Raw genomic sequence first — 11,314 nt, forward strand, 5'->3', positions numbered from 1 at the left:
CGTACTAAATCATTTACATTGAACATAGTAACTGATTTTTAAAAAAATATCCAAAAAGATGCTTCGACTTGACACTTTATTTTGTTCTCACTCTCACCTCTCCTTCTCCCTCTCGCAGAGACACACTCAGACACGCACACACAGAACATGTGCAGGCAATGGACACATCAAGACATCGTTAAAAAAAATGTACTGAAGAGACTCCAGGTGTTTGATAAAATGTTTATTTTATTGATATTAAAAATGAAAGTACATGAATTGTGCATTTCAGACGTTCTAGCGTGCAGAGGTTAAATCGATAAAATATGCACAGGCTGAGTGGGTTACTGACACAAAAAATGTAGCCGATGCTCGGCAAGAGATCCCTTCATATCCAGCGCAAAGAAGTGGTTGTCTTCCACGCCATTCAAAAGAACACTATAGTAGCCTGTATGAACAATACAATAGTGAATGCAGTCCTACCAGGAAGAACAAATTTCAAATAAAATAAAAAATAAACCATGTCGTTGTCACTGTCTGGAAACAAGATACATAACCGTCTGGGAAATATAATAATAATAATAATTGCACTGCTTTGTTACACAAGTGGAATATAGAGTCAAAGACAGGACATATAGGCATGGGGGTCATAAAGGTCGTAGTTCATAGGCTAGGTTAGGGCCCTCTTAAGGTGGAGGGGAAGAGAGAGGATATTCAGTATTGGCTCGATTCACCTCTACCCCTACTGGGACGAGTATCCGTTAAATATCCATCCATTTTATGGGCCAAAATCATATAAAATAGCATGGAAAAAAAAGTTGTGGCACAGACTTCCATGGAGCCTATAGTGCAAGGGGAGCAGTGGTTTGTCACCTGGAGAGCAGTGTCACTGTTGCCAGATATGGCTTAGAGATCTGTCGCCCTAATCCCACTATACTACTTCATCCCGTCAACTCAACAACAACTACACATCTCTCTCTTTAGATACCAAAGATTTTCCTGAGTAGTTCAACTGCTTCAAAACTGGTAGCCCTTCATCAAATACATGTTGATGATAGATCAGGGAAGGGGTGGTATGGGAGGAATAATGCACTCCTGTTCCCATGGCAAAAGGCAGATAGAACATCTGGGGAATGTTGTTGAATAAGAAAGGGATTGAGAGAGGATGAGTGAGAGTTGAGATTGCTGTAGGTGACCTTTGTTTGACTTATGGCCAAATGTCACAGTGACATCATCAAATCCAGAGCAGGGTGCCCACCACACTGACTGACCACCAGCACATGCAAGTTACCCAGACTGCACTGGGAGGAAGGGTAAGGTGCTCTCCAATCCCCAAGAGCCAATCAGAACGGAAGTCTCTAATACAACTATGACAATAGACCCTCTTGTCATAGTCTCTGGCCAGCAATACTAAAGTGGTTTAAAACGTAGTGGGTTGTGTACAATCAACGCATAATGTTGTTGAACTGGTATTTGCAATCAGGTCAGTCATGGGTATGTTCCTTTTTCCCATCCAGGCTTCTAAACGTCCATGCCGACCTGTGTAGTCAGAGTATGTGCCTATTTCTGTGACATAACATACCTAAGCAATCCAGGCTATTCTACTATTAAAATATTAATTTAAAGTAACTCTGTGGCAAATGAAAATGAAAAAAAAAGAAATTTTTTGGTACAAAGCATCTACAAAAAGAATTACAAGTCAAATGGGAAAAAAGAGATCATACAAAATAAATCTGTCAGTTGAGCATCAGTGCTATGTATATTATTTGGACCAATTTTTCATATATATTTTTATAACAAAATAAATAATGCCTTTATACAGTGCCCTTATTTGTATTTCAACAAACAAACAAAAAAGCTTGGCGGCTCATTACGCAAGATACAGCTCAGACTAAAAGAAAATAACACAACGTCCCTGGAAACTAATTTTATGTATGTATGTGTGTGTATATATATATATATATATATATATATATATATATATATATATATATATATATATATATACACACACTGTACATATATATATATATATATATATATATATATGTATATATATATAGATACACATACATATATATATATACACACACATGTACATATATATATACATATATACACACACTGTACATATATATATATGTATATATATATATATGTATATATATATAGATACACATACATATATATATACACACACATGTACATATATATATACACATTTATATATACACATGTATATATACACACACATATATATATATATATTCAAGTATTTGTTTTCAGGCAAAAGCATGAGAATACTACTGATATACAATTAAAAATAAAATGTTAGTTGACATTATTGCTGTTTTTTCCCTTTGAATTGAAATTTGTGCCTTTCTTAAAAACTGTAGAATAATATTATAACAATAACGATGGACAAAATGTTTTAACCAAAAAAATGCCTATTTCGCAAAAAGCAGGAATGTCACGGTACCAGAAACTGACAGGGTTTAACTTTTTTTCTCTCCTTGAAACACAGATGTGAAAAGAAAAAGAAATATGTCAAAATCCCAAAATATTATCATCATTATCCCACTCGTTCTGTGTCCATATTAACGTGTCACTTCCTTCCAGAGCAGGCCAGGGTTCTTCAAAGCCACGACAAAACAGGAAGTACTGTCCCGGAACAAGAAGTCAAACTACTGTTCCAATCCAGGCGGTCCATAATGTCCTGTTATGTCCCCACACTGCTCCCAGTTCTCGTAGGGCCTTGGGGGCCAACGGAGAGGGGAGTGGGTCTCAGGTCCCCCTACCACTTCCTCAAGGGAGCTGTTAGCGCATTGTGCTAGCACGCACCGTCTTTTATTCTCCTTTTTAAAGTCACACTTTCCTTAAAACGGAAAGTTTTAATATTCATTAAAAGCGGGAAAAAAAACGTGCTTTTCAACCCCTTCTTCTCTCGAGTCCATCCTAAAAGCTAGCACCATGACATTTTTTTTAAGCTACACGTTCATTGTTCATAAAAAAATAGTGCTTTTTTTTTCTTTCCTTTGACGTAATCCGTGGCGATGTGCAATTTTGCAGACTTATTTTTCTGCTTTTTGTTTGTGATTAAAAGGTGCTGGAACAGGAATCTAATTTTACAAAATAATTCCTTACAGTGTGGAAGTCCATTTATAGTTAGAGGTGCAAACTAATAACAAAAAGGACTAACAGAGAGATCATTTTTCTGCTTCGGGAAAGCGCTCTTTTATGCAAGCCGTTTCTTCACTTTCTGTTGTCTTCCACAAGGACAAAAAACATTCCGCCTGCTGTCCCCTTGACACTTGCAAGCCATAGAGCTCTTTCATCTTTCTTTTCTTTCTTCCTTTCTTTCTTTTTTTTAAATTTAAGGATCCACCTAAATTGCATTCAGCCAAATAGTTCACTTTTTGTTCATTGATTGTGTTGGTGTCTTTTGTGTCGGTGAATGAAAGAGAGAGCGCAAGAGTGAGAGTCAGGACAGGAGGAATGTGAACATATGTTTGAGTGTCTGGGTGAGGGGGTCTAGGGTAGGTTTGGGTCAAAAAGTAGTAGATGGGCAGGGGGTGGGTGGGGGGTTGGTTGGTTGGTTGGTTGGTGGGCTCGGACGGGATTTGGGGGTGGGCTGGGTGGGGGGAAAGGTCAAACGAGGACTTGCCACAGAAATGACGTCAGAGACAAAGCTATAATCCCCTAGTCTTTTTTTCTTCTTCTTCATCTCCCTCCAAACTCGTTGTCTGTGCAAAGGGCTTTCGATGGGGGAGTTGGGGTGCTGGTGAGGAGGCTCAATTGTGGCTGACGTAGTTGTCCGTGGGGGGCAGGACTGGGGGAAGCTTGCTGGGCAGGGTGATCAGAGGCCGGTGGAACATCGCCTGCTCTTGGGCCTTGATCTTCACCGCCTGCCTCCGGAACTTCCGGGCCCTGAGGATGGCCGGGACGCCCCTCCGGAGCCGCTGAGCAGCCTTCCTCTGCCACGCCTCATATTTGGAATACTTCACAGTCACATGTTTTCTTGGGACATCCTGTGGAGTTGGGAAAAAGAGGGAGAGAGAGTTTAAAGAATTGCCGTTACATTTGGAGCTCACCGTACCTTTGAAGGTCGCCGCTGATTCTGATTACAACGGCTCTTTTCCCCTGACAACCCCTAAAGGAAGTTGTCAACAAGAGCTCGGCTCCGCCCCCTCATCATAATGTCTGAGGGAATGCGGGAGACTATCTCAATGTGACCACACATTCATTGTTCACTAAATGACCCCTCCCCCAACACACACCTATCTCGGCAGTAAACACATTCCGGTGAAAAAACACTATCCCTGGCCAATTCCTTAAAACGGTGAGACTGGGAAATCCCCATGCAGAGGGGGAGGGGGGTTGTTTGTGTGTGTGTGCGCATGCATATGAGAGAGATAGAGAATGGGTGGGTGGGGGCAGAATTTATGCGCAACTACTACTCCACCCTGAATGGCTTGTTTGGGTCATGCCACTTTGAGAGTACTCTGTGTGAAAGTGTCTCTTTCTCTCTAGACACACACACATCAATTGCAGTTTATCTCCCCATTCACTCCCCAGCCTGGAAACATCTGGGCGAGAGAGAGAGCAGTCAACTCGTTTCACTGCCAAGGCACGACTGGGGATGTGTCCCAACATATCCCCCTTGCACTCACAACACCTAGTAGACATGTACCATTAGTCTTTAACATACCTAAACAGTCAAATAGTCCTAAACGGTCTTAAACAGTCATTAGCTGTCCTAAATAGTCCTATCGCCACCTTATTTCACAACCAACTGATGTTGACATTAAATGGCAGTTGAAAGTCAAAACGGAGGGATATCTATCTATCCAGCCCTGAGGGGGTAGTCGTAAAGAACAGGAGATGAGAAGAGGAAGACATTTAAGAGTTTTGGAATGCTGCCCACAGTTGAGGTTGTTGTTCACAGAGTTAGAAAGCCTGCAGCTTCTTTTGAAGTGTTCGTGTGCACGCTTTTGACTTGATTCACAGTGGCTGTTTCTCAGGGCTCGATAGCTATTGCCGTTTCAGTGAAGGGTGCCAAATGTATGCACATTTTGGAGCATCTAGTGTTCCATGACTAATCGAGGCACATTGCAAATGTTGAAAAAAGGAACTTGATGTTCTTTGTTTGGGGTTGTTTTGGAGGGGGCTGAATGGATCTGACCCTAAACAGGCAGGTGTAACGTGTTACAACAACATTTTCTAATCTGCTCACTTTCCCACCAGCTGTGACCAACCTGCAGTTGAACCTTATCCGCTCTACCCAAATGTACTCTCGGGCCCTGGTGTTTTCCACCCCGGTCAGCAGTCTCGGAAGGAGATACTTGCTTACCACCGACTATTTTCGCAAGATAACACAACCCTCAAACGGCTTTATCGACACTCCCACAGATGGGGGCATACGGGTTCAGCACACGGTGGAACGGAGACAAGGGAGATGTGGGGATAGATAGGGACACACACGGACAGGTCAAGGACAGAGGAGGACAGGTAGGACTGGTTTCCTGGTTTTCCCATACAGGCCGTACCTGTTTGATTGTGGGCACCATGGGAATGATCTGTAGAGAGGTGGCCGACACGTCCCTCTCTGACTTGGCAGGTTTGGCACAGTACTGCTCCAACAGGTTGAGGTCACAGCTACGGAAACAACACTCCTCCACGATACCACGGTTCTGGGAGCGTCTGCTGTTAGACCTGCTGGTTGGCCTACCTGCAGAAAGAGAGAGGAAGGGAGAGTGAGGTCATTAGGAGAGGAGAGACTTGTAATTCAATTACAATGAAAGTGAATTAAGATAGCAGCGTTGGCAGTTTGGCCAAATCCATCAAATCCATAATGTTTCCCCCCAATTGACAGATCCAATTGGCCCACTTCACTTTGACCAAACACAGGATAAAAGGCTATCTGAGCCCAACTCTGACAAAAGTTGATGTTTGTTTGTTGGTGTGTTTGTTTTTGGAAGTGGTCATCTTGTTATGGTATTTAATTAAGCCATCCAGAAGTCCTTTAGTGGGTAAATACAGCAGTAAATACTCCTCACACACTGTAGAATATGCAGACACAACACAGCCAAGCACAGAGAGACATAACCGAGCACAGAGACGAGAGACACACCGCCAAGCACATACTCACACAGCCAAGGAGAGAGAAAGACAGAGACACACATAGCCAAATACAGACAAAGAGACACATAGATCTGAAACCCTCACTATTTGGGTGAGTAAACACACAACATGGACACTCTCCTTTGATCTTATCCCTTGCCAACTCAGCAGAGGGAAAGGGGGAGGGGGAGTCCACATACAGTACATCTGAAAGGCTGGGGAAAGACAGGAGGAGCGCAGATAGAGGGAGAGGAACAGAAGAAGAGAGGAAGAAATAGAATGGAGAGAAACGCACCTGAAAGACATTGAGAGTGTGAGTGCCTTGCATGATCTATCGGCAAAGAGGTAGATCACGCAAGGGAGGCAGAAAGGAAAAGAGTGAATGAGAAGATATGAGAGAGAGAGGTATGAGAAAAGAGAGACAGAAAGGGGGGGTGGGGGTATGAGAAGAGGGAGAGAGGTGGGGGGTTAAGTAAGACGTGGCACAGGGGAGTACTATCCATGATCAATAACAGCCTTGTTTTGAAGTCCTTCTTCAACCCCCTACACAATGTTGGAGAAACCTCAGGAGAGGCCAGACCAGTGTTTCATTGCAGGAAGAGAGGAACATGAGAGAAAAGGAAAGGGTGAACCAGGGGGGGAGAAGGGGGGGCCCATCTATGTCGGCCCAAATTGGATAATGACCTCTCTTAGCAAGCAGCAGCACAAAGATTTTTTTGTCAATGCCATTGGGTGGGAGATGACAAATGTTTTTTTTTCAAAGTGAAATTGTCCACCTTTAGTTTTTGCTGCCTGTGTCAGGGGAAGAGGAGAAGACGGGGAAGAGAGGACAGGAACCATCTCAGTTCTACATACTGATAACTGCATGTACAAGTTATTGTAAAAATTCATTTTGGGTCAGCTAATAATAACAATCACATCATTGTTACTATATGCTATAGTCTAGATGAAGTCTACTAGAAGAGCAATAACAGGGCTATTAATAATAGTACCGTAGTAATCCTCCCTCAACCGAAATCATTGCATCCTTCAAATCTAGATCAAACGCAGTGTGGTTGCCTATAGCCTGGGAACATTCGTGGTGAGGTGACTGGTATGCCTCTTGGGTGCTATTACTTTCCCCCACGGAATGTGTGGTAAACAAGTGGCCCATTGTGTCGCATTGAGTTGTGTGTGCCTTCCCTGCTCGCCGCCCTTTCATATGCAATCGGAGGTAGGCTACAGCAACAGAATGCGTCCACTCAGTAGTATCGCAAAGGCTTTCGTCTTCAGACACATCGCAGCGAAACACAGCTGGTTGTGTGTGTGTGTGTGTGTGTGTGTGTGTGTGTGTGTGTGTGTGTGTGTGTGTGTGTGTGTGTGTGTGTGTGTGTGTGTGTGTGTGTGTGTGTGTGTGTGTGTGTGTGTGTGTGTGTGTGTGTGTGTGTGTGTGTGTGTGTGTGTGTGTGTGTGTGTGTGTGAAAGTGAGCGAACACAAGCATACCACACACAGTGACAGACACAAAGATGTGCTCTCAGTACAGGAACACGAGAGCGAGAGACAGTCAATGTAGTTGGGAAAGCCAGAAGAAAATAAAAGGGGAAACACTCGGAAATAAAAGTTACAGCGGGTATAAGTGGAACCTACTGAAATAGAATCCTCTATCTTCACAGACGAACTGCAGCGCGTCCACCAGTTCTCCTCCACATAGCGTTTCTGCCGAGGCCACTTCAACGATGTACAGAGTAAGTGCCAGCGCAATGACCAGCACTCGATTGGACGAAGACATCATCTTGACCTGAGGAGAGAACACAACATAAATAATAAATAAGCTTCTAATCAATATCTTGCATAAACGACCCTCACAAATAACATACGGCGTCTTGAAATGTATCCAATATGATGCGTAAAACAAAATTGTAATTTTTTTACAGTTAAAAGTCTGGCGCAATTAAACATTTTAATTATGTGCTACTTTGTATTTGAGCTGTACTTTACGCAGTGATCAGCTATCGCCCTATTTGCAACTCGAAGAGTTGCTTATCCTGTGGGAAAAGATACCATATCTCTGCTGAACGCTTACACAACCGGCTCAACAAGTTGCAAGACATGCTATTCAATCGGCAACCATCTCAATCCCCATACTCAGCATATATTCCCCCTAGCTCACCCTCTGGTAGCGGGGAGATTGAGCTCTAACACCCGCAGGACTCGCCCCCTAGCGGTCTTTGAGGTCTCTCCTGTTTGTCCCGAGTTCAGCAAAGGGACGCACTAAGAAGATGCGAGTGGAGAAGATCATGTTTCGGCACAACAGTGCCCAGAGTAAGGATCTTAAAAGTGACGGTATTGTAAGGTAGCTAAATGCAAGAATCAACCCATCTCAATATCTGCACCTTCAACATTCTCACCTCGTCAAGTTATTTATATTTCACCGTGTTCTCAAATTGTCCCTTCTCACCAAAACGCGCAAACACACACAAAAAAAACAAGCTCGGGTAAAAGCCCGGAGAGGTTGTCCCAGCCAGCGTATTCGATGTTTTTGCAATGTAGAAATAATGATTGTTTTACTTGCATAAAACAAGCAGAAGAGCAAGAAGTGTTGGGTCTCCATAGATTACCTTCATTCTTGTGTTTTCCGTTCTCCGGCAGGTGTGGCAAACTGAGTGGTGTTCGTGTCTTTTCTGGGTTTCCATGTCAATTGGCAGTAATCTAACGTTGAGCGTTATTTGGTTGGAGAGGTTGCAGTTGAGTTAGTTTCCCAGTTGGTGAGGGCTATAGAGATGTTGAGTGAGAGGCTGTCCCAAAGACCAGGCGACAGGCAAAAGTTCTCAGGGAGAAGTATTATATACCTAAACCCGCCCCTTACCTCCCCCCTTCTCCATGCCCACTCCCCGCGCATGTCTGAACCGACCGAGAGGGCTCGCGGTCAAGATAAGTGGTCCAACGACACTCTACGGAAAAGTGCAAGAGAGAGAGCGAAAGAGAGTGCGCGTGTGTGTGTGTGTGTGTGTGTGTGTGTGTGTGTGTGTGTGTGTGTGTGTGTGTGTGTGTGTGTGTGTGTGTGTGTGTGTGTGTGTGTGTGTGTGTGTGTGTGTGTGTGTGTGTGTGTGTGTGTGTGTGTGTGTGTGTGTGTGTGTGTGTGTGTGTGTGTGTGTGTGTGTGTGTGTGTGTGTGTGTGTGTGTGTGTGTGTGTGTGTGTGTGTGTGTGTGTGTTTGTGTGTGTGACAGAGAGAGACAACGACAGAGAGACGGAGAGAGAGATTCAGTGATCCAATATGGAACAATTCCATAGTCATTTTCCACATTTAGTGTTAGTATTGGTAAAGTGGGACTCTTCCTGAAAATGAGCTTCCTGGAACACCTTACAGAATCATCCCATTGTCTCAACCCCCAACATAATACCATTCTACATAGCTTAAGAACTCTTAATACACTATACAAAATAAAATAACGATTTAACACAGAATGGATGACTCTTCTTCAAACATTGTCCTAAATTGTCCTAAATTGTCAATACTGGCCAAGTGAGACACTTAATTCTTTATTGTAAAGGATAAATGAGAGAGTAGGCTGCAAATGGAGTGTACAATGGCTACTTTTTAACAAGCGTATGTAAATGTCAGGCGGCGATGGAAGTGAACAATACAGTCATCTGAGGCAGCAGGTTTAAAAAGCACTTGTAGTTTCCTTCTATAGGTGGATGCTGCCAAGAGGTCTGTTGACTTAGCTTGTGACATGGAACTGACATTGACACTGTGGGAGCCGTTGGCCAGTGTTGCAGAGGTCAGAAAAAAAGCAGAGACAGAGAGACACGGAGCTCTGCAATGTGAAAGTGGACTTTGATATCACCTGTGAATCTATGAACTAACTCTAGTAAAGGGAAGGACATGGTGCTTGTGGTTGGACAGGAAGATTTGATCTGCACAATGGACTAGGTCTGTATTTTGCTCAATTACCTGAAATAATTCATATAATTCATTAAAATAATTCATTTTAAATTCATTCAATTTCATTTCAATGGAAAGTGAAGTTCCCTCAGGAAAAAAAATCGAATTGTTGTTGTTATCAGAGGGCAACCCAAACTCATTCAAAATGTAATATTGCACATCGATCAGAAATAGCTTCTTCTTTTTCCAACCTGGTTCCATAGGTTTTATCACACAGCAATTTATGACAAGCTGTGCAACAAATTCATTGATTATTGTATCTGCACTGTGCCTACGGCTCTACTATATGGCAATGACTCTTAAACAAATTCCTTTTGTTTGTGCATCATTATAATGTTCTGTCTGTGTTCTCTGATGATTCTACCCTTCTAAATAATCATCTTAACAGCCATCAAAGGGAAAACTTGGCTGACGGCTGATGTCATTTTGGAATATTATACCAAACTTTTCTAATAGATTTTTATGAATATTTCAACATAAATATTGAATTCTAAACATCCATTTATTTTATCACAAGTTGTTGGTTTAACATCAAATGTATATCAAAACATTGAAATGATTTGACATTACAGGTGCAATCAATGATGCCTGAAAGCATCAGCAATGCCTTATATATAAAGAAATATGCGTATTTTACATCCATAATTGTTTCAATACAGGCAAGCTAAAGTGTATGGACATAACAAAACCCCATTCATAATATCATCCCCAAAGTGTGCTGAATAAGTGGATAACATCATTGAAAATCTTTAGGTACTAATAACTGCAAAACATGAGTACTTACTTATTATAATATCATTATTAACTGTAATAATTGTCATGCAACTATACTAAGGACTAAGTTTAAGTCCGTTTGCAATAATTTGCTTGAAATGATTCTCATTTGGTAGATGGGTAACATTTTCTGACAAGGTAATTACGTCACAGACGGATATGTAATTCAGAGTCATATAGAGATGTATATGGCTCTGATGACACCAGCTTTCTGCATCATATTTTGATGATGTCATTGCCATTTGTGCCGTTTGTTGGGAATGAGTAAAGGGTGTACGTTCCCAAACAGGAGAGAGAGAGAGAGAGAGAGAGAGAGAGAGAGAGAGAGAGAGAGAGAGAGAGAGAGAGAGAGAGAGAGAGAGGGATCCATCAAGTACAATAAGGAGGGGAGTGGAGGATAGGAGGGGAGAGGATGGGAGGAGGTATTCTTCCTTCGAGATTGGTTTCCCTAGTGGCTATTACTCACTGGGCTCCCGAGTGGCGCTGTGGTCTAAGCCACTGCATCTCAGTGCTA

General features: G+C 42.5%; 1 protein-coding gene across 1 annotated transcript; it reads right to left on the reverse strand.

The window, feature by feature from the left end:
• Nucleotides 1-2,176: 2,176 nt before the first annotated feature.
• On the reverse strand, nt 2,177-8,886 carry igf2b (insulin-like growth factor 2b). The gene is made up of 4 exons (XM_046357939.1): nt 8,698-8,886; nt 7,727-7,877; nt 5,526-5,707; nt 2,177-4,007 (listed from the first exon to the last, which is right to left on the reverse strand). Exons 1-4 carry the CDS (start codon nt 8,770-8,772, stop codon nt 3,771-3,773), a joined length of 645 nt encoding a protein of 214 aa, XP_046213895.1. The 5' UTR covers nt 8,773-8,886; the 3' UTR covers nt 2,177-3,770.
• Nucleotides 8,887-11,314: the final 2,428 nt, after the last annotated feature.

This window comes from Oncorhynchus gorbuscha, linkage group LG01 (assembly GCF_021184085.1).
Source record: "Oncorhynchus gorbuscha isolate QuinsamMale2020 ecotype Even-year linkage group LG01, OgorEven_v1.0, whole genome shotgun sequence".
Taxonomy (NCBI): domain Eukaryota; kingdom Metazoa; phylum Chordata; class Actinopteri; order Salmoniformes; family Salmonidae; genus Oncorhynchus; species Oncorhynchus gorbuscha.

Coding starts and splice junctions, on each gene's coding strand:
- igf2b (XM_046357939.1), bottom strand. CDS start 8,772: ATGGAAACCCAGAAAAGACACGAACACCACTCAGTTTGCCACACCTGC. Junction 5,708..7,726: donor AGATAGAGGATTCTATTTCA/GTAGGTTCCACT, acceptor CTCTTTCTGCAG/GTAGGCCAACCAGCAGGTCT. Junction 4,008..5,525: donor TGGTGCCCACAATCAAACAG/GTACGGCCTGTA, acceptor CCAACTCCACAG/GATGTCCCAAGAAAACATGT.